The sequence below is a fragment of the Phaethon lepturus genome, unplaced genomic scaffold (assembly GCF_000687285.1).
Source record: "Phaethon lepturus isolate BGI_N335 unplaced genomic scaffold, ASM68728v1 scaffold10456, whole genome shotgun sequence".
Lineage (NCBI taxonomy): Eukaryota > Metazoa > Chordata > Aves > Phaethontiformes > Phaethontidae > Phaethon > Phaethon lepturus.
In genome coordinates this window covers 6,870-30,881 of record NW_010544095.1, presented here as the reverse complement: position 1 = coordinate 30,881, position 24,012 = coordinate 6,870, and the positions used below count along the sequence as shown (strand labels likewise).

The 24,012-nt window shown below is 36.1% G+C and overlaps 1 protein-coding gene across 1 annotated transcript in view; it reads right to left on the bottom strand.

Moving 5' to 3' along the window:
• The window catches only part of HECTD4 (HECT domain containing E3 ubiquitin protein ligase 4), a 62,909-nt gene extending 43,800 nt beyond the window's left edge, over positions 1 to 19,109 (bottom strand). The window contains exons 1-16 of the mRNA XM_010288555.1: positions 18,847 to 19,109; positions 16,217 to 16,306; positions 15,726 to 15,856; positions 13,348 to 13,456; positions 12,566 to 12,704; positions 11,473 to 11,643; positions 10,306 to 10,498; positions 8,838 to 8,999; positions 8,629 to 8,742; positions 7,099 to 7,239; positions 6,491 to 6,723; positions 5,898 to 6,043; positions 3,744 to 3,814; positions 2,964 to 3,069; positions 2,239 to 2,359; positions 1,190 to 1,318 (exon numbers count right to left, since the gene is read on the bottom strand). Coding sequence (XP_010286857.1) covers positions 1,190 to 1,318; positions 2,239 to 2,359; positions 2,964 to 3,069; positions 3,744 to 3,814; positions 5,898 to 6,043; positions 6,491 to 6,723; positions 7,099 to 7,239; positions 8,629 to 8,742; positions 8,838 to 8,999; positions 10,306 to 10,498; positions 11,473 to 11,643; positions 12,566 to 12,704; positions 13,348 to 13,456; positions 15,726 to 15,856; positions 16,217 to 16,306; positions 18,847 to 19,109 — 2,319 coding nt within the window. The remainder of the gene's footprint in view (positions 1 to 1,189; positions 1,319 to 2,238; positions 2,360 to 2,963; positions 3,070 to 3,743; positions 3,815 to 5,897; positions 6,044 to 6,490; positions 6,724 to 7,098; positions 7,240 to 8,628; positions 8,743 to 8,837; positions 9,000 to 10,305; positions 10,499 to 11,472; positions 11,644 to 12,565; positions 12,705 to 13,347; positions 13,457 to 15,725; positions 15,857 to 16,216; positions 16,307 to 18,846) is intronic.
• Between the last annotated feature and the right edge of the window lie 4,903 nt (positions 19,110 to 24,012).

Genomic DNA, 24,012 nt, shown 5'->3' with positions numbered 1-24,012 from the left:
ACAAAAAGAGTTATAGGATACTTAAATTCTTAGACAATACAAAAAAAAAAAGGACAACAGAACAAAACGATGGATTTCCAAATTAAAATAATGATAATGTGACCTGGCAGGCCTGCAGCAGTAGGTTCATCCAAGAGTTAAATTTTATTAATGCTAAGCCCCAAAGTGCTGGGAGAAACTAGGTGCATATTTTACAGGATGCACATCCAGTTTCTAGAGGGAAGGAATCCCCAAGTCCAGCACAGGAGAGAGAGCTGTTAGCCAGCCAAGGTACAGCACTGGTGACAGAATGTCCTAGCAGGTATGAAGATCACTGTAGAGAGAGAAACTGAACAATGAAAACATGGGTGAATAGTGAGACAAGAAAAGTACTACAATATTTAGCATTTACTCAATGAGCCTGAACAAGTAACTTTCAACTGCAGCAGATTACAAGCACACAAAGTCTCAAAGAGTAGCAGACAAAACCAGCTTAACAAAATTCAGAAGTCAATACCATTATAGGACAACTGTTACTGTTACAAAAACTATGACAAGACAGCCTGAATGCTAGGACAAACCTGGCTTCTATGAGTTCATTCAAGACTATTGCAGCAGTAATATTAAATGACACCATTTTAATAAACCTTATACCAACAAAACAACCACTGCCTGTGAACAACACTGAACAGTTTCCTTGCCACAAATATTATTCATGCTATTTCAGACAACAGATATAGGTGGTTCTATATCAGCTTTGTAAGTTAAAACTGCAATAAAGCAAAAGTCAGGTAAGGCTAACAAGAAAACCCTTTCCTATGTAAATCCGAAACATATTTTTTCAAAAGACCACCTTAAGTGATTTGGAGAAGAGAAAGTAGGGGGGTAATGTGTCCAGAAAGGACTCCTGGCACATTAATTTCCTCACTAGCACATATTAATTAAAATATATTTTAAATCGCATTATACGTATGTTTAGGAAGGGATGTGTCTACTCTGACTAACAACATAGAGCTCAAGTTGGAATACTGAACACAGGACAACTGCACATTTTAGCTGGAGAACAGGAAAGAACTGTCTACAGTAGTTTAATTGTATCAAGAAGAAAAGAACCAACAAAACAGCATAAGTAGAAGGCACTGCAGAAACAAGAGGTGTCACAGGAACACTGACTGTAGAGAGCCATACTAGAATAAAACTTGGTGTTTACCTGTACCTTCAATGTCTCTCCCTGCAAGGAGCTGTCACTGTCATCATTTTCATCAGGTTTAATCAAAATAGTGTTACTGAGGAGGTGGTTCTGCACAGCCATCAGATACCGCAAACACGAAGATGCAGCCTTTAACATAAATAAGTACACTTTACATTATCTAAACCCTTTAATCAACCTTGATTCAGGCAACCCTTGTATTTTGAAATATAAAAGAGAAAAAAGTTGAGGAAGACGACACGCAAAAGCAAAAAATTATATCCCTTGAACAGTATTTTCATGCTGATTTAACACAAGCTTTTTAATACATATTTAAGAGAAGAAACTGGTTACAAAACCCTGAATTTTGTGAAATAACTTCCAAGACATATAAAGAAGCAGTACCATTTTATTCAAATAACATTATAGCAATATTCAAGCACTGTAACGCTAGTTAATTCTTAAAAGATAATGCAACCATAGCGCTAAATTTAATTCACATTCCTGAAGGTGATGGTTCCACGTTACTACTCCTTTCCCATCCTCCTGCAGCACAGCCCCTGACTTCCTGTCCCCTCCCCAGTGTTTGCATGCAAGCTCACCTGCCTTTGCCATCAGCCAGATCAGGTAGCTGATCCTGCTGAGAACATCTATGTGTACATTTACCATTAAATAATGTCACCTTTCACTCATTTTTGTCTGTAAGTGATAAGCCTTTCTGTTTCTATGAATCATTATACAGAACTGTAGAAAGAGTTTATTTTGTTTTTAAATTGTTGTAATGCTTTTAAGACTGAGATACACAAACTTCCTTTAAATCGACACAGCTAAAAGAACAATTGGAAAATAGATCCACATATAAACCTGTTTTAGCATTACCGTAAGATTTACTTTGCTCTAAGAAATTGCTTCTTCCTTCCCTGCACAGCATAAAAGACATTCTTTTCCTGTATTTGTTAAGACACACAGCTGTAAAAGTTTCACCTCTATATACTCAATGAAAAGGATGGATTTAAGAAGGAAGAGAAGCCAAAGGCAAATACGCTTTCATCAAAATACATTTTACTTACAGGCACAGTTGAAAGAAGCCTTTGAAAATCCTCTTTAGATACAGTTTGGCACTTGGTGATTAAGACACAAGATTCTCGGACAACAATCTTGAGAATGTAGTGCAACAGCTCATCATTTAGTCTTCAAAAGATGCAAGAAAGATGTAAAATGTTAATAGTCTAATTATGGCATATTTTGTACAGCTCATCTCAAAAGTCTCTGCAAGCTGTATCACCAATTATGTGAAACCAAAACAAGTATCTGTTCAACTTCAGAAACTGAGACACAAACAAAACCAAGCCTGAAATGTTTAACAACAATCTATGCACCAAATTATCAGTGATTTCCTGTACTGCACTGATATAAATCTATGACTTCTAATGACTCCTAAAAAAAGTCTCCTCCCAACTTGAACAGGTACGTGAGATTGACTGCTGAAAAGTCACCCAATAATATAGTACTTATGAATTACCATCCACATTTACCATATGCATGGTAAGTAGCAGGAACCCAAACCTAAGTTTGTGTACAGAAGTCTCCAAAATTTCCCCTAAAACGTCAAACCTCTCTCTCCCTTGTCCTAATGACATCCTACCCACCATGGACACAAAGATAGTATTTCAGGTCACGCTGCTAGTAAGATAATAAGCAATTTCAGCAGAATTTTATGCAAGTTTACCTAAAGCAAATAACAGAAACATACATTATAAACAGGGAGGAGGGGGAGCATATTGTTGCATTTTACCTGTAATGATCATCATCTTCACTTCCAAATCTGTTGTTCTGAAGTTGTTCAGCTAAATTAGTCAGGATAACGTCACGAAGTTGAGAAAGACCGCTATTTCTCTCTCCTAAAATGGAACGCAAAAACTTTTGCAAAACAGCATTTTACAGAATTAATTTTATTTCCTCAGATACCTTGCTTAATATACACTACTTCTCAGAAATTATTGTATTTACAGTGTAACCTGATTCCCTGTTGATATTACAGACTCTTAAAACTTACTCTGCACACAGCACTCTTTCAAATTCCAAAGACTTTGACACATGAACACGTTCCTATGAAGTAACAAGTTACTGTGCATCAGCTGCTTTTAAGTCCAGACTCCTATTTCATTGTGAATGCAAGTAGATTATTACTCTTTCACTAAGGATTAAAATTACGTGCGGTTACTGTGTAATTGCCATGGGTAACACTAACTGCTATCTAGATGGTCTAAAATGCAACCTACACAGAAACATTACTAATAGTGACAAAAGAGAATTTTAATCCTTTTCAATTTCAAGCAGCTGCCCGATTGAGACAAATTTTCCTTATCTACAACTTACATACGCTTGACCATGTAGCCATTCAGAAGGCAGCTTCAGAATTTGAAGCATTGTTATTTCCTAGAATAAGATGGGTTTAAAGCAGAATAGTACTCAATATTCTGACCTGCTCTCCCTCCAGAGGTTGAGAAGTATTTTCCCTTTTTGTTTTCAATTAGGAAAAACACACTTTCGCATGTTAGTAAGACATTCTCACCTTCAGTTAAGACCAACTTCAATAAATTATTGATTTCTGCTTCTCCAGGATACAGGATATTTAAACCAGAGCTAAAGAAAAAATAAAACCATGTATTACTTAAGGTATTTAAAAATTAACAAAATAATTTCAATAGACATGTGAAAAATGGCATCACAGAATCTCAGATTACTATCTGACATTAACATTTGGAAGAACCTATTACATAGTCATTCTAACTTAGAAAGGCATGCTCCATATTTTAACATTTATGTTAGTTGTAAAATAAGCAGCTGCTTTCTCCAGAAATGTCTTGTAATCAGCTGTATTTTATTGTTTAGGTCCCAAAGCTTCTTCAAGAGCTATTTGCTTCCCTCTGAGAAACTCCACATTAATCACTTGTATATATGACAGCACAATCATTTTTTCAAGAAACAGACATATGTCAGGAAAAAAAAAATATGGATGAGGGCTTAGAGAACAACACAAACAACTCTGGTGGTGGGGTAAGAGCTGTGGCTTATCTGTGATAAGAACAATGAAATGCAAGAGGCAGTAATCAAGAAGTCCCTACTGTTACAGTTTTATACTTCTTAGAGACTGGCTCCTCATAGAAGTTTTAGTTTAATCTAAACAGAAGATTCTAGAACTAGCATTTCAGAAACACCACAGCTATGCATAAATAGACCTTGTGGAAGTATTTTTCCCTCTAACTTGCGATGAACTTTGTCCTTTCTACATGAATTCCCACATCAAGATAGAAGATCACAATAACTTAAAAGGTGTACTTCGTGACTGTCTGAAGTGTCGAAACTATTATGCAGACTTTTTCTTTTCCTTTTCCCTTTTCTTTTTAAATAACACTCTCATGGAGAAGAAAACTGGTATGTTTTTCAGCTTCACACTGAGAGCAGAGATTATTGCAGCTTCCCTCCCTCCGGCTCATGCTGACCAACTTGTGATACAAACATCAGGAAAAGTTATCATACACTGCAAGCTAAGTTTGAGGTCTCCATTGGTATCAGAATCCCTCAATGAGAAAACAGGAGGAAGGACATATTACCTAATCTCCACCTCTGATTTTTGTACAAGTCATTGGAGGATATAGAATTAATCAAGGGAAAAATGCAGCAGCTGTCCATACAATTGACAGGATACGCTTTTCCCTGTCAAAAAGCAAGACCCTGAAAATGCTAGATAATCATACTAAAGATACGCCATTCTTCTTCACTCACAGAGTTGCATAAAGCCACTGAAATTTGGAATGTCGCGATTCACACAAAAAAAAATGCAGGTTGATCTTCAGAAGGTTTTGTTCTCAACCTTTGGAGTACTTCCACTAGAAAGCAGATTATATTTGTACTTAGGACATTTGAGACAGCATTACTTGTCCTTGAGATTTACTTTATCTCGTTCTTGTGATACACAGTCACACTTTTTGCTCACTTCCCTGTACTTAGTCATTCTGCTATTTTGACAAGATGGAGAAAGGAATTTACACAGCATCAGGTTCAAGAGATGCAGTAGCTAATACGAGATGGAGCTAAAGCAACCATCCTGTTTAAGTGTTTGATGACCTGCCATACCAACCCAGAGACATAATGTCCAGCCTTCTACCAAAAGATTCCTGTTTTCTAAATATAAACCTGACTTTCTCAAGACAGTCTTACTACCCTGCCCACGTTTCTCCCTGGGCCTTCAATCTTACAGCATTCCTCAAGTATTATTCATTCTGCTTCCCCTTACATTCCTTTTGTTTAGGAGAATTTCAGTATTGTCACCCGAAACACTGGTATAACAGCTGACAACATTAGCTTTGCCTACTCCAGAACATCAATAAACTATACAAACTAAAGATGGAAGTCATTCTAGCCATCAATGAAATGCAGAAAACTTCACTTGTTTAGCAGCTATATTATAATAAACGTTTCAAAACCTCTAAAGAGAGCCAATAAAAAGCAACAAATGAAAAGAAGCATGGAAGTAATTACTATCTGTTATTTCACTGTCATCATGCCAAACTCACTGTAATTTTATCATACCATGTCGACCTAAATTTTATCATATTAATTTAAAAATCTAACTGCTGAATACAATTTGAATGTTAATCTGTTCCAACATTTTCAAATAATCTAAAATTTAAGTTAGTTTTAATTTGACAAAACAGATATTTACCTAATAGCTAGGCAAACCTCCTTCTGAATTTCAGAGCAAATCTGGTCCCTCGGTGCCATCAGTAACTGCCAAAGTAATAGGCCGGACCTTCTAACGATATCTCTGTTTCTTTCAGTTTGTGGGCTGAAGAAAAATTTAAAAACCACCTAAGAAAAATTAAACACAGCAATATTAAAAACTTAAACATTGTTCACATTAGCTCATTTTCTGCAGTCAGTTTCTAAAACTATTTGTCTAGGTCACTAGAAATCTCAGAGTCAGAAACTGACTTTGGATTTCAAAATTTGGGCTAGTAGTTTAGCAACAAGAGAAGCCCTTCCTCTTTTCTATCTCCTTGGGGTGGGGGGAGAAGAAACAAGGAAGTATCCTCTCTGGATTTTATTTTAATCTGTAAAGGTGGAAATTACATTTAAATTAGGACTCTTAAATGGTGCATAAGATACTACAAAGCCCCTGCTAGGTCAATCTCCATTAAATTGAATGCAATGGAGAAAAAATTAAGAACTCATAAAATCAAGTGGTTTCCTGTATTCTAAAACAACTTTTTTTCCCTTTATCGTTTATTGTGTGGTACTTTTACGATGCTCTTGTACCTGAAAGACAACAAGGATGCAGCGTATTATACAAGTATCTCCATTCACCATAGCTTTCTCCATAATGTCACAAATACTGCTGAGATGATGTGCTTCAATTGGATGTTGTTTGCCCAAAAAATTTGTTATGGGAAGATTGTTGCTGGCTGCAAGTAAGTTGAGTTGGTGGATACACATGGCACCAACATGGTGCAGTAACTGGTTAATAACCTCGTTTGTGGTTGTGGCATCCCCTAGAAGAAAAGCAGGTCAAACGCTGTCTACAAACACAGTCTATAGCATCAGCATTTACTCCTAAAATGCTATATATCATCGTCATCTCCTCTAAATTCAGGACACTCGCCCACATGGTAAACAGAAGAATTACCCACATCGCTTTTTTAATGTGCTATAGGCAGCAAGAATTTGGAAACTGCCAAACATGCCTCACTTTTTGCTTTTTCCTTTCTTAAACATAAGCCATGACCAGTATTTACAAACAACTTTTCAAGAAGGAACTCAACTTTCAGTAGAAAGTTTCGGAAGGTAGTTTCTGTATATTTATTCTATGATAATCACACATTTCACTTCCAGTTTGTCTAAAATGATGACTTGTAGGTTTACCTCACCTTTGGGCTCTGTAATGACATGACTCACGCCCAGTCTCTGACAGACACCGTGGAATGCCTGGTTCCCAGGGTTACACCACTGATCAATATAATCATTAGAGCATGTCCATATCATGTTATTCATAGTATCATAACAGGCACCTAAGAAAAGGAAAATATTTTGCACATTAAATTTTATCATGTTTGTTAGAAAACCAGACTAAAGTATTTTTATAGCAGATATAAATCCGAATTATTTGCTTTAAAAGTACTCTGTCACATGACAGCAAATCAGTAACAATACATTGGAATAAAAAACATTAAAAGGAAATTTCTTAACAAAGGAATGAAGCAAATGGTCATCCCTTTTGACGTTTCACATAAGTGTACAACAGCATCCCTTTCAGGTAAATACTCCAGTGGTCAATATTTGTAAATATGAGTACATAACATATATCATTCCTCCACAAACTCATCACATACTGCATAAACTAAAAATAGTTGAGGCTGGCATCAGATACTAGGAACTCCTAGAAAAAGTAGAGAGGAAAAAGTTTCAAATTTATTTTACTAGAGCTATTGACAATTAAGGACCTTAGAACTTCTTTTAAAGGCCCTGTGGTAAAAACATAATGGCTTCAATAAAACTGACAGTTTGCACGGTGCAACTGTTAAAAAAATTTTAAGCTTAGAGACTCATCTCCTGAAAAGCTTAAAGCCTATAAACACAAGCAGGTCCAAAACAGTAAAAGGAAAGGGATGAGTAGATTAGAGACACGACTGTTCTATGATAGGGACATTTACCATGCTTCAAAAATAACCTATTTGTCTGTATGTTTCAAATGACTGAGGTAAAATTCCAGTAACAGCAGCTAACAGGTTAATATACAATTATACCTATCCACACATACTAGCTTTTAGAATATTATTTAAAACTATTTATCTCAAATGTTAAGAAATACATTATTTCTTAGGCAACATAAAAACATTGCTTATTAAAACACCAGCAATGATACGCAGTGTTTAAGTAGCATGGACACTGTTCAAAAGATTACTTTATTATACCAAGCAGATTTTAAAAAAAAAAAAAAAACAAAACAAAAAACCAAAAAAAAAAAACGGTCCTGAAGAAAATACTCGAAGTTTCAGTCATAAAGTGATAGGGAACTCAGAAATATCTACAGCGTCTTTCCGGCTAAGATGCATTTATCTGTCTTCCAGTAGAGAGATAAGATACTCAGAACTTTGTCACACCTTACAGCATAAGCAGGGTATAAAAATCAGGCTTTTTTCAAGATTCTTTTCTGTTACAGAAAACACTTTTCCTGAGCTTGTGTGCAGCTGAAACTGCAAAAGCAAGATACTGGAAATTCCTTCATGGAATTCTGAACTTTCAAAAATGTTAAATTTACAGAATTTCACCATAGACATGAAACCCCACCAACTGTAGAGTTGTTTACTGCAAATTAAAATTCAGATAGATTATTTAGAACCTAAGGGTTGGATACATTTAGTTCTGAAATATTCCCAGAAAAGAGATCTACTACTTACCAAGTCCTGGAACTAGAGCACCACGTCCAAGTGAACTTCCTGCAGCATCAATGAGATCAGCTCGGCTTGTGAACTGCCCATCCGAAATATTGAACACCAAGCTTGAAGCAAGAACTACATAGAAAAAAATCTCCAATAAATTTCTGAGGAGTTTATTGTATTTCAGAAAACCAAGGACTTAAAATCTTCCGCAAATGTACCCGACTTACTTTTTAAAGATGACAAAGCACTTGTTCCTCCAAAGAGTGAGCGTGTTGCAGAACTGCCTGATCCACCTGGAGGTGGGACCAACATCACCAAGTACGTTCCACACGTGTATATCGGAGTCTTCCTTAACAATTTCAGCGGCAGCCCACAGCTAGTGTTTGCAGCTGAAATATTAAACAGAAAAATACAACATGAACATTTATTTCCTCATAACGTTAAAAACTCACAGTAACAGGCAGCAAACAAGGCAAATTTCTATTTAGGGTTTCAAATAAATCAATATGGAATTCATTTAAGCTACATTTTGCAGTGTTTAGAAGTTGCTATGAGAAGCTGTATACAGGCGTTGCCTCATAATCCCACCCACTCAGCATCAATCCCCAGAAGGACACAGAGTTTCAGAGGTTAATGAACTAAAGAGAACAGACAGCAATAGTTTCCAAACCAGGAAAATTAGGAGCCTAAAATTTAAACAAAACTGTTTTAAGAATCATATTGTGGTAAACATATTGAAAGCAGTATTTTAGAACCAAATAATCTTTTAACATAGAGATCATTTGAGATTCATGATGCGTTTACTATATTAAGTTCTACTGCTCCACACAAAATGTAGAGAGTCATAATAATCCAGCTCCTGCCACAGCTGATCAACACCCTTCTGAGCGCCGAGTAAAGAGTTATCCCAGAATAACCACTTCTTCTGTAGCACTCTAGTTGCTAAATGGCAAAACACAGCCATTAAAATAGCTCTTCATAAAATAACTCTTTGCCAATTTCCCCATAAGCATAATTATTTCCTGTATAATTTATTTTTATGGAAATACCTTTAACTGTTTAAAATTGAAGAAAGAAAATTCATGTACGTATGAAAGAAAAAGAGAAGCAATTCAGGATAAACTGAATAAAATCTTAAGACAAATCTTACAAAGCTCCAGATCATCCTGAAAGCCATCAACGCTGTCCAATCAAGATTCCCTTATTAACTTGGGTAGCTTCAGCAAGCTCATAAAAGAATACCCAAACATTGTGCAAATTACCTCCAATTTACAATATTCAACCTACTTGTGAAGCAATAGTTTCGTTTTCTAAACTGCAGTCCATTTTTACATAACAATTAGAAGCCCAGTTGAACTGCCAGCAGAGAAATGCAATTATCAGTGTGATCATATGTGGCACAAACCAGTCCTATAATTGAATACATGGGGGAAAAAAAAGGGTGCTACAAATATTCTTCCTGTTTTTCATTCTTAAAACTTTTCTCACAATCAATGCTTAATTTAGCAAAAGAACTTGTAATTCAACCATTAATCAGATACCGCATATACATTTCAAACACTTATCTTGGAAAAAAAATGGTACTCTTTTTCCTTGTATATGTCCTAAGAGATTAGTTATTTCTAGAACTGATACCACATGTGGTAAGAAACAAAGCATGAAAAATTACTGAGAATCAGTAAAACCTCTTCTGACCTGCTTGGTCCTCTTTCAATGTATTGGAGATTGTAGAGCCAGTGAGAGCAGCCAGTGTTGCTGACGGGGAGGCTCTATACCTAGACAGCCTACTCAGAAGCATCTCGTTTATACTCTTTGCAGATTCACCCTCTTTTCTCATTAATATAATTCGTTCCTGTAGAGGATTTGCTATACATACGCCATTTTCAACCTATTAAAATGGTGAAAAAAATACTTTTAGATACTGAAATCTGTAGGAGACAGATTACCTTAACTGAACAGTGAACAATAAAATATGAGGCAGAGATACAAACTTAAACCCTGCTGGCAGAATTTCTTACCAAAAAGAGTTATAAAAGCTAGACAGATGAGTATTTGTTTTGTTTGTGACTTTGTGGTTCAATATAGCGTGTTCTATTTTGTCTGTCCTCAAAGACAGAGCTGCTTGTCTTAATCTTAAGTTTATTTATGGAACTCTACCTAAAAGTATTTAGCCTCCCTCTATGATGTAATGATGTTTCACTGGGAAGTTTTGTAAAAAGAGGCCTTTAAATCATTTGCCAGCCAAAAAGTGTAAGCAATTATTTTCTTAGACCAGTATCGTCAGGGGACATGTTATTAAAGCATGCACATATATACACATATATACATACACATATACAAGCCACTGAGAGAAAAGGGAATTCAAACTACCGATAAACTTCTCTAGACTCAATATTTTGAAATACATTTGTTTTTACACTAAAACCAATGATTGTCATACAACATAAAAAACCTGTAGGCTATAAAATGCACTGTAGACAAAACAATTGTATTTGTAACTTGTGGGACCTGACTGGCTTTTAACACAATGAAACAGATCCACAGTAAACAATGCTTTAAATCCTAATACATTGAATTACTGTCCCCACATAAAACTTAATTGCTAATTATAATAAAATATGTTTTCCATTACAAGCCAATTAATGTATGGGGTATGAGAGTCGTACGTCCTCTGAAGACAGAATTGAGCAAAACACCTTCTATTTTGTTAAAAGTTCTTTTAAAAACATATTACAAACAGCTATTCAGATTACACATATCAATATTCAAACCTAATATGTGGATATGAAAAATGCCGATATTTAATTAAGCAGTAGTCATGCTACCAACTCCAGAGTCACAGGAAACATATAATTTTCTTACTATAAGTTCAAAAATATCCATAAAGACAGAATGGCCTTTTGGTGTTTTTTCATTGAGGCTTGCAGGAGACCAAATCCAGTAGAAATATGTACCATCTGAAGAAAGATGCACGGTAGTCATAGTACTGCCAACTGGGAAGTGATTTACTGGCATTGGGATTATTTGACATACCTACGAGAAGGAGAGCATCTTAACAGTTCTTATTTTGAAGTCTGTTCTTATGGGTATTAACAGTGTACTTAAAAATAAATAAATAAAGATCAAGCACAGTTAGTCCATAAGAGGCTTATTATTGGACATAATAGTACTATCACATTTACTTGTTATGAACAGCTATTCTATAATGTTTGCAAAATGGATCTACTGCATACAAACAGTTTATATGTCTAAACATTTAACACAACTAAAATTAAAAGGATCATCTCCTCTCCAATGGCTGAGAGCATACGCAAGGTACCGTAAGGAAAAGTTATCTACTTTCTGCAACTTCTCTGAAACATTACTTGAAACTTTGGAAGAAAAGGGGAATCCAAAATTCTCAGTTTCAGGGAACACACTGGACATAAATGGGCATATCCATCCTTAAAACCATGGCAGGAAAAAACCCAAAGTAAACAAACAATCCATTTTTTACAAAGGATGACAGTTGTTTATCTACAAAACACAATTAGATCAGAAACAACATCTGAATTTTATTAACTAGCAGAATAATGAGCTGTTCAGGAAGAGTATGTTTTCCATTTTAGTCTAAGTCCATTTTGCTAGTGTTTGATTGTTTTATAACGTGACCATACTACAGTCTAGCTCTTACAATACTATCATAATACAGTACAGTCTGTATATGCATATACATATATGTGTATATACACACATATGTATACACACACACAAACACATGGAAACAGTAGTATCTATAACATACCTTACAAGTTCTAGCATGCAATGCTTTCAATAGGCGTTTATAAACAGGCAGTTTCACAAAGTAAAAAGAAGAAACTTCAAGGACAAAACTAATTAAATCCAGAAATTACTGTGATTAATCAAGAACATTTTCTAACTCTACTACAACTCTGCAATGAACTGGTCCTTTTACCTGAAGGGTATGCTGATCCACAACCTGGAAAAGGGAGTGAGGCTTATTATCAAAAGAGACAGGCCGATGAAGAAGTTTGCCATTGCCAAAAGCAACCCACCCAGTCTCCAGCTCCTCATTACGGCAGTACACAAAACCTCTGGCAAAAAAAGCAGTATATTAAAACTCTTTAAAACCCTGTCCTATTTTTTTGTTTTTCTAAGAACAACTCACAACCGCAGTTTTGAACTTTGGCTGAACTTAAATTCCAAGTCAGCAGAAGGCAGCAATTTCTGTTGTAAAACACTTAAAGCATAAGAAGCCTCACGACTTCCAAGCAATAAAGCAGAAAGAAGGTACAGTGAGTCATATCTGCACTAATCATTTATATAGTGAATGACATAATTAGAAAACATACACTTACAAATTCAGCAATTGTACAACTATAAATAAAAAGGTCACAAAACTAGTCTATAGCATATCCCTCTCAAAGTTAAATCAAACTTTATATACATTAAAAAAATAAAATCTAAAATAGTAGCTATTCTGTTAGTATACCTCTTTGCAGGAGGTTGAACTAAATGGCCTCCAGAGGTCCCTTTCAGCCCAAATTATTCTACAATTCTAGAGAGAACACACTCAAGAAGAATTTCAGATGAGAAAATTAAACATTAAAACAGCATTAAATGAAAATACATAATATCCTCTATTATGTTACACCTAACATCTGAGAGGTTTACCAAAACACTAATTTTTTTTTTTCAGCAGGTCTGCAGAATAGCAAATATTCAACTGTCACTTACCGCAAAGTACCATGTAATCCAGATCCTAATTTGCTTATTCCTCTGCCCACTGAATTAGTTGTATAAAGATAGAGCCCATCTGCTGCAAGACAGCGCCCTAAGTCTGCATCTGAATCGGGAAGAAAGAATAGAGCAGAGACCTCCTCTGTAACACACAAAACTGGAAATTCTCCATGGTCATTACACTCTGTGGTAGCTACCACAGCAACTGAAAACCAGCAGATGCTCATGACAGGTCATTACCGACAGGTCAGAACCATTTTTTTTAATACTGAATTTATTATTCAGTGTTCTAAGAGCTACCGTAACATAGTCAAAGTCCATTCTTTCTACAGCAGTTTCTTTACATTTCTTCCAAGCCTTACAGAGGTGCCCAGATTATGCCTAACTCACTTACATGAATACTAGGGCTATCTAAATCTCCCGCTGTTGCCGGCTAAACTTAACAAGAATTAGGTGCTAGTCACTCAGCTTCTCTTTTGAGATAATAAATGACATTAGCACTGTTTTTTCACGATTCAAATGTACATGATCCATTTCTGAATAATTTAATTTTCCTACGTTGTGTTCTCATTTCAGTGTTAAAAGACCTGTCTTTGGGTATTATGGCCCAAGCTGCTGTAAAACAAAAACACCAGCAAGTTTGAACTTGCTTTCTCTACACACTGCTTGAAACTATAAATACAGTAGGAACTAGACTAGCATACCCAGCCATGCTTAGGACACAGGAATATTCAGTCAAACTCATTTCAAGTGGAAAATTAATTTGCTTAAATATAAAACAACTTGAGTATTTTCTATTAAATGCCTTCATAATAACGCAAAGGAGCAGAAGACTATTCTCTCCTGCTCTTGCAACAGGTAATAGTGTTCAGAACTTAGAACTGCCAGCAAGATAAAATACAAGCAAGCCTTATGATTACGCAAGCCTTTCTGCTCAGGATGGCTGGTATAACATAATGTTTGTGAGGAAGGAATAAACTAATACTGAGCCTTGATCTAATTTTTGGCACAACTCTACTTCTCTTAAAGCTAGTAAGCAGACCCTTCCACCTCTGAGCACTGTTAAATTAAGACAAAATGTATTTCTAACACAGCTTTGTCACTCACAAAGTAGTAATTATTAACAATCAAGATGGGATACACAAGGCAAAGCCTCGTAACAGGGGTGTCAATAAACCAGTGCAGTCAACCTATCTAAGTTCACAGAATCTGAACAGTCAGCTGGGGGTGGGGGGGTGGGGTGGAAATCTATAGTCACTCTCATAGCAAGAAAACCTCTTCAAGATGTAGAGGTTTCCAATAAATTTGCAGATAGCCTAAAAGGACAACTCATATTTGTAAATTCCCATGGCTTGCATTAAACTTAATGAGATGTCATCAAAGCTTGAACTAATATTACTAAAGCAATGTAAACTCTTATTCTCCTATTTAGAGCAAAAGTAGTAAGCAAACAAAGCAATAAAAACTGAGAATTAATTCAGGGAAAGAAATATAAAAGAAAGCTTAAGAAAATAACATACAAAACAGATTGGACTGAAACAAAAGTAGAATGGGGAAAAAAAAGGCGCAATGAACTTGTACTTCTAAAAATAAACATGCTCTGCCAATGATAGCTAGCTATGGAATACAGTGATAACTGCACAGCACAAATAAATTATGCTTACTGCAAGACTAACAAGTGGATAATATCCAAACTCAGTTTGACCTCTCTGCAAAATTCCCACTGAAGTCAGAGAGGGTCACTGTATCTATTGCTTTTGATTGTTTCCTACAACCTGATTACTAGACAACTTAAAGTAGCATCTGCAAGCAAAAAGCAGTGTTTTCTGAGCCCCATTACCTTGTAATTAAAAAAATACATGCCATACTAATCATTAACACACCAGACTTAAGATTTAGAAAAAATTATCCTGTTTCATATTAAAATTAAGAAGCTATCTGATCCCCGAATCAACTTTAAAAAAGCAAACAAATAATTTACATATGTAGCTAGGTTAACTTAATGAGAATAGGTATGACAAACCAAACAACGTAAACAATTTAGCACTCCTGTAAATTAGGTCCATGTTTTCAAAACTTCAGTTTTTAACGTACAGACTAAGACAACAAAGTGCGCAGACAGCTCCTGCCCTCCCCCTCATTACATATCAGGCTTCGAGACACTCCTGTGATGCCCTGTTCTCTCTACAGATGGTCCTTCTAAACCCTTCAGCTTTCAGTTACTTGATACTTATTGTACTTGCTTTTACATTACTTCCAACAGAAAAGGACAAGTCCTTTCCAACTCTAAGCTTTACATTAATTTTTAAACAATTATCACCACTAAAAGCATCTTGTCCTCCCCTGCTAATGCTGACAGTCATGAAATAATTCACCTTTATTTTCACTGTTGGAACTACTGTTGGCATCAGGTGCAGGTAACATGTCTTCAAAGCCCCAAGACACTATATGCTTTCCTCCGAGCAAACAAGAGGGTGATCCAGGTCCTCCCTCCAAAAGCAACAACCTTCAAGCAGAAAATAAAATAAGATGCATAGAGAAAAGCGATAGCAAAAACTACCTAAATCAAAAGTTAAGATGAAGATATATTTTAAGTAGTTATTCTTTGTCAGAGTTTATAAGCCACTTAAAGGAATCATTAATATTTCATTAAAAAAATAAAAACACTTAAAAAACAACTAGTAGATCCTTTTAGATTTTACTTTCTAATGTCTTCCTTCTGCAATTGCCTAAATTTCAATCTTTCCTAGAGCTTTCAATAACTCTAAAGCCTTTTAATTACATTTGAAGACATTTATCTGTAAATGCACTTACACATTTCCAGCGCTGATGTAAAAGTGCTACAATTCAAAAAGTCAGTACAAACCTGTATAATACATCGGCCACAGGCAAGGATCCTAGATCAGTCTGTTTCTGTAATAGATGCACTGTATGAACAAAGGTTTTCAGCGACCCTCTAAAAGGATAAGAAAAACATGAATTAAAGAGGTCTACTGAAACAAGACTTAATACACACAGACAACAGCATCTATGCAGAATATACTATCCAGTACCACAAAGAGAGAATATCCAAGATATGTCCATCAGGCTTCTCTTCCGATTTGCATTTCTTTTCTGGATTATTTTTATTCTTTTGTGGAAGAAGTGAAAAGAGGAAGAGAGGGTAACATAAAGGAAGAAGCTGGCAAACTGCCAGCCTAAATCACACTATCTTTTTGGAAGAGGATGAAGCACCATGCAGGTAGGGAGAGCAGCAACCACGGGCTGTGTCATAAACAACATGTACAGTAAAGGCAATCTAGGCACATGATAAAATACCTCAATCTTGCATCTATTACAGACAGCTACTTTCAATATTTCTTGTAGCTGATTAATCATATTTAGATCTTCAAATACAATCTGCGGGTCTTCCTGGGGCTGAGCCAAAGTATTAGTAAGAGCTGCTGCAGACATAGCTAGAGATGGCTCTCTTGACTAAAATAGAAAAGACCAAATTAATTTATTACCAAGAGTCTGATTATTTTTGCTTCCAAACACAAATTTGGAAGCTTTTCCCCTTCTGAAGTGACGCTTTTAAGTGTATACAAGGGCTAGCTACTTCTGAAAACAAAATTAAACCAAAGTAGAAGTTGTTTCTAATCTTGCCTAAAAGTGTGTTGCTTTAAAATTTTATTGTGGTATTTACAAACAGATGGAGTTTGTAACTCTAATTATAATTCCTGTTCACTCATATGCTGAATACTTTTTTTGAAGAACCTACGAAATTGCTATGTCAATGTAGTGGAAAATGCCTGGTTTTTGTAGAAATACAGAGATATAGAGGTTCTTAGAAAAATATGTTTTACAGTTTCTATTTGAAAGGTCGGGGTATTGGAAGGAAGATGTGGTGGCTTTACTGCCAGGCATAACAGTCTAGTGGAATAGAAGAACCTTGACTGCATCTTAGACATGATAATAGTCAGTTATGAATTGATTTCTTCAGAAGCTGAAGAGTGATCAATTGAAGAAATCCTTTCCATGCGCTCTGCTGAGTACAGCCTTTTGCTTTCTGTCACACACAGTCAGTCTTAGCTCCTTAACTTTCTAACAGCATCTCCTCCTCCACACCCCAAACCCTGTTTTTTCCCCCCCATCGTTTTCAGCTGTATGCTTTCACCAACAAACCTCAGCCTGGAGAAAATTGACACTGAATACTTCAAAGCACCTCAATTAATTATTTAAAGCAATATTCACCCTGTTTTATTCTTAGTAATATGAAGCACCCAAGATTGCAACTAGGAATCTCAATAATAGTCTCATTTTGAAGGCTTTTTCTTCATAATGGTACCCAAAGCATCACATATATTTAAAGGAAAAATACAAGGCTTTCATAGGTGAACAAAGCATGTCAGGATATTACAACTCTGTAAGCAATTCAAGACAGATTTGCAAGGAAAATACAAGATCAACCTTCCTTTGAAATTTAGCTCTTTTACAAATTCAGCTGCAAAAGAACATCCCATACTTCCTGAAAATTGACATCTGGAAAAAAAAAAAAATTAGGTCGTCTTTATCAAATCCAATTTATCTGAGCTATGGTCAGATATATTGCCTTTTAGATAAAGCAGTTGACAGTGCAGAAGAGTTTGCCCCATAAAGTAGATTTCTTATTGACTTCATTAGAACAAGTACACTAGAAAGTGTTTTTCATTTGAATAAACCTTTTTCTAAAGCAAATCATGACATCTCCCGAGAACTTCAGCATCTTAAATCAGAGTTAAACTTGACAGACAAGACCGCAATCTGAGAAACATTAAAGCCAAGATTTTCAAAAGGCAACTAGTGACTTTAGACCCACGTTCATATGGCTTTGCAGATGCTAAGTTTTGTATACTAATCCCCCTCTCTCCAAGCCCCATCCCCTAAAAAGACTAAGTTTTTATTAAAAGCTATTATGGCCATTTTGTCCTCAATCACATGATGCTGTGCTAAACCCATGCAGGGCACAGGATAGTTCAGTCTACACTGGTTGAACTCTTCACTGGCAATGAAATGAAAAAATGCCTCCAGATGTTTCATAGGCAACAGTGAAATCTGAAATTAATTGCCCTGAAACTTGGCAGTAATGCCTTCTACAGCCAAATGAAGACGCATAAGCTACAGGATTAAAGGGGCAGTACAAAGGGAAAAGTGAGACAACTTTCCTCCATGATAAATACATTTGGAACCATTCCTAGGAACAGATCACTGCAGTACAAGCAGCAATATGCACAAGAGGCATTTCTAACCTAGAACCTTCTGTTTTTACGTATGCTAAACACATGCAAAAAATACATGCTTGGCTTATCAGTTTCACCCTTTCCAAACCAATATTTAAATATTAGAAAGCAAAACACTAATGTAAACCAAAAATTAGTAGTAACAGTGTGGTCACATCATTTTTTATTCTTATGTTTAAATAGAACCACTTACTAGCGATATCAACCACAACACATCATTTCAGTACCATTTCCTTACCTTGCACAAGCCAAGGCAACTAGGGCGGCAGCAGCATTTTCTTTTTGCTTATATGGAATTTGTTGGCCTGACGCAGAAGTGTCTTCCAGCCAGGAGCACAGCAAAGACTCTATCCCATTGAGACAGTCAGCTGGTTCCTTAGTCAAACTCAGAGGCTGGCAGTCTCGAAGGCAATTCAATAGCACCTCAGCAGTTATGTTACAGAGAGAAGGGTCTGTTCTACTTTGAGACTGAATGAGGGGAAAGACCAATAGAAGCCCCATTCGTGAAGTAAACGGTGCCTGTTCAGGCTGCTGTAACAAGCCTTGACGCTTGAGCAAGGCCAACGCTTCTTCATCCCCCGAGCTCTCTCGGTCATGCTGCTCCTCCAAGGCTAACTGGCGCTGGGCATTCCAGAGTCCACGCAAAGCATTTAGTCGGTACTCCAGCAGTCGAGCATAAGCATTGCTCTGGTTTCCACACACAGATCGTAAGCGCTCAGCCAGCTCCGTTGGATTCTTGGTCTCAAACGTTAGTATCTGAAAAGAGGGAAAAAGTTGGTGTTTATATAGGTTTTCCTTTTCTTAAGGGGGAAAATAAAAAAGTAATATATGCTTGTAGTATGATTTCTAGATCAGTTGTCCTCTACAATAGATTGTGGGATTTTATTTTTTTAGTTTCTGGGCATGGATAAAATTCCACTGGAGGCCAAAGAGCATGCAAATGGCATGGAGTCTGTTATTGTTGAGTCAGCATTGTCACTGAAGCTTGGGATTGGGGGTTGCTGACGGATTTTTAAACTTTCAATCATGATGCTAAAGCAACAGTAATATAGATTGTAAAGGTAAATATCTTTGAAAAGAAAGACTTGCATCCCCTGGTGCTTTTCTTTTTTGTAATAGAAGCAATTTTGCTAAGAACTTCAAAAGGACAGAGGGCGTGGAAGGTCCCAGGGACTGAGTTTAGAGCCCTTCTATGGAAACTAATATTTTGTAATAAGAATGTGTATGTTCTAGTTTTAGAGCTTTTCAAACAAACAAACAAACCAACCCACCCTCTAAAATGAACCAAGAGTTTTGTCATATGCTCTCCCTCCCCTACTTTTTCTCCCTCCTCAATATTATCACATTGCACTTAGCTATACCTTTCTCAAAACATTTCCAGTTGCTGCCATAGTTTAAAAACCTAAAAGTCTCATCATCATCCTTCCAGACAGAAGAAAAAGGCCTTTTTAGCACTTCTAAATAAAACTGGAAATGAAGCTGGAACAACAGAAAACACGTAAACCATGACAGAAAGAAACATATTTATGGGTTAGTACCCAGCCCAGTACTTGAGACAACTCAGAATTCTAAGCAATTTACAGATAACTTTTCTCTCTACAGCTTACAACAATTGAGATTAGAGTCACTTAAGCTATGGCAACCTCAAGGAAAGCAATGAGCCAAACATTTTCCTATACTTTGGATCCAGTGTCCAAAGGGCTTCTGGCCTGCATGCCACACTGCCTCATCTCATCCACCCCCAAACACACTCTCTTTGGCCCACCTTTGTACTGTAAAACTGTCCTTACCTCACTTAATTAAATAAAAAAAAAAAGGGGGGGAGGAACGTGAGAGATTAAGAGATGCAATGGGTAATTTCATACAGGGTTGGTTTGGTTGGTTGGGTTTTTTTTAATTGTAGGCAGTAGTCATACAGAATATGAAATAGATGTTTATGCCTAATTGTATTTGAACAGCTTGATAAAATGCTTCAGGACAAATCACATCTGCCATTTCTACAAACACCCTTACTAAAGTCAATGAAACAGCTTTTCAGTAGAACACTTATCACTAGAGTCATGAAAAGTTCACTTTAAAGTAATTCACATAATAATTACACTTGAATAGATGTTAGTATTGAGCTTCTTAAAACTAATGAACCTCTTTTAATTAATTTCTTCAAAGAGATTGAGTATTAATCCCTAAATCTCATATTATACATTTAAAATAACTACCTCATGTTAATTTGTGTGTTCTATTGTCTCAAAAATAAGTTTATTTCCTGTTATACATGCAATCACCTTCTAAAACAGTTTGTTTCTGACTTTCTTCAACTAAACTACATATATGATGGATCCTCAGCTAAGCGGTAACAAGCTGCAGAAATGGAAGAAAAAGAATTAACATTTTCATCTTGAGAGTCAAATGCTGAAGAAGACAGGTCTATGGTCTTTGGCTATGCTAATAACAAAGACACCACAAAAGACAAGTTGTGGTATGCTTGGTTGGCTTTCCCTTTTAGATTATACTTCCATGGTGGGGGAAAGTTCATTATAGTCTTCTCCCCTTGCCATAAACATAGTGGAACCCTGCAATTTGTGCCAGATGATGTTTCAAAAAGTTGTGCCCACCTAAATTATAAGTATACCACTATGTTAATTCACAAACTTTGTAGAAACTCATATGGACTTTGAGCCAAATCTGTACCCAGTATGTAATAACAAGCAGAAGGTTTAAATATTCAAATATTCAAACGCTTGAGAATTCCTTTATTTTGGCCAAATTGCAAACGCAAACAAAGACTGAGTTCCAATTGCAACTGATGAATGTTTTTTCTGTTTCCTTCAAGTTACCAACGTTACCTTTGGTGGGTTCTCATCAACAAAACTGTAACCAAATTGTTGCAGAAAGGTCCATATTTTGGATATAATTTAACCTTGCAAATTTTGTCATTCATTAGGGTCCAACTGAAGGTACACTTAGAAGAACTAGTTGCATGGTGTTACATACTCTTGTTCCTAAGATCCCACAGTTTAGCAGGAAGATGGATTTTTTGTCTTTGATACTGCTCTACATCTCTGAGTTTGTCTTGTATAAATCAAGACAAGAAGTCGGTATCAAATATTTGCAGATATGCTGATGAAAAGCCTTTACCCACTGAAGTTTTATTTTCTCACTGATCTCACAGTTTATAATTTGCTTTATAAGCATAGTATGGTCTGTCTGGAACCATTAAGAATGTTTTGCTTTGGTCTTTCATACAGGAAATATGCACTAATTTGGGTTAACAATATATGAAGTATACTAGATTCAACAAATTTAGAAGACAGTTCCAAAATGGGACTTAGACACTTTTGAAAATAAAGCAATTTACATCACCTAGTTTTCATACACAGCTTATGGAACCAGTGAAAAAACTTAACCATTCAAGGCCATCTGAACACCTAAGTAGGCATCTGCACTTCCAGAAAATAACAGGATATTAGAAGAAAGGTGTAAGAACATCTGCTAGACAGGAGTCTTCAGAAAATTTTGTTAAAGTCTGTTTTCCTCAAAAGGCATTTTACTGACTAGAGGTAAGTACTCGGAGCTACCTCCAAAAAGGAGCTTCAAGACCAAATTTTCACAGTCATCGGCTGTGACAAACAACTTGGGAGCTTTCAGGGTTCGGACACATTCCTAAGATCATGCCGCACACTAAGGAACCATTCTGGTTTTCACTGGTTAGCAAAACACACCTCTCTCTGACCCAATGCTAATGACAGTTTCACTTGGTCCATGCTATATATACTGCTTCCCTTTGGATAGTCTAATGACTTCACACAGGAATCACAGCCCTTGCCAAGCTTTCCTCAGCACACTGACTACAGTTTTCTCATATCTTCAGGCAAAGCTTGTTATCTTGAAGCTATTTGAAGTCAAAGCAAGTTAAAATAAAATGCAAGGAAAAAAACCACCACATTTACTCACTGATTCCAAAATAGGCAATAAACTACCGTGTTTATAAAAGACACAGGTGAAGAAAGGAAATAGAAAATCTATGCTAAGATGACGTGTACTGAGATTGAATCAGAAAGGTCTTCCCCATCCTTTATCCAGCTGATTTACTGCAGACCTCTCTGGCACATGGCTGTCAGAGCCTGCCATTCTGAACACCTTTTGCCCGAGGCTGCACCCACTGAAGAGGGTTTCTTCAGGCTATAAAAGCTGGTGTACTCTGCCAAATTTCCCTTTTTAAATCCCCCAGCAAAATTTAATCCTTCTCCCCAAATTAGTTTATTCTCTTCCTATCCAGAAGATCTGGCCATTCTTTTTGTTAAAATAAGCACAGATTCATTTCCCTGCAGATGCACATGTCTGTTACTCAAGCTGTCCTCTTCAATACTTCATTGAATAAAAAAATTATTCCTCATTCAGCAAGAGAGAAAACTCCCTTTCCCCCCGCCTTCTTGATGCCTCAGTATTTACACTTGACTTTGAGCTTTGATTTTGGGATGGATTTCCAGCATCCTTTTGTTAGTAGTATTTGGGCACCTTGCCTCATTAGTTACCTATACAACACTTGGGGAGATCTCAGAAGCAGACAACCACAAGCTAGCACATCACAAACTGTCACCTGAACCAGTAAATCATCACTCACTTCACAGAACTGATCATTTTTTACTATCGAGGCTTAAACAGAATCTAAGAGGATGAAAAGGATGAAAAGGATGAAAACCATGTTGCTTTGCCATAAAACAAGTTACCCAAGTATCTACTTCCATCTCAAAAGATAATCTCTAACAGAAACAGCAGCTTAACAGTAACACCATCAAGCTAAAAACACAACATACATATGCTTAAAGGAAGAATACTAAACAAAATCTGAACGTACACATCATATTCAGAATTAGCAAAAGATAACTAGCCAAGCTTTAAAAATAATGCAGATTAATATACTATGAAAACAAGGACATAAAGTTAAAGATGCTCAGTAGTAGTTAAAATAACATAGTCATTTTATAAAGACAACTGTAAAGAGAATTGAGAGAAAATTTTAAAGTCTGTCTACCTTACATACATTGGTAGTGTTAAATTAGTCCATTTTCTGCTTTTAGATAAGACATATTAACATTTTTCTTAGGAACAACCAATAATATTAAAAAAAAATCCTTATAATAGAAATCTAAAGTTTTAAGAAAAACTTCTAATGAACAGGAAAAAAAATGCAGTGTCAGTGCAAAAAGTGTAATTCTAATGTAACCAAGTAATTTTAGTATAAATTCTAGTGTAAGCAAGACACTAGAATTAGGGGAAGAAATAGAACAACACAGCTTTTTAAGAAGATCTTTTTCTATATCTGATTTTGTAAGTAGGGTAAACATCACATTGACACTTCTTGCAAATGAGAAACCTACTCTTCAGTCATTTTGAAATTACAGTT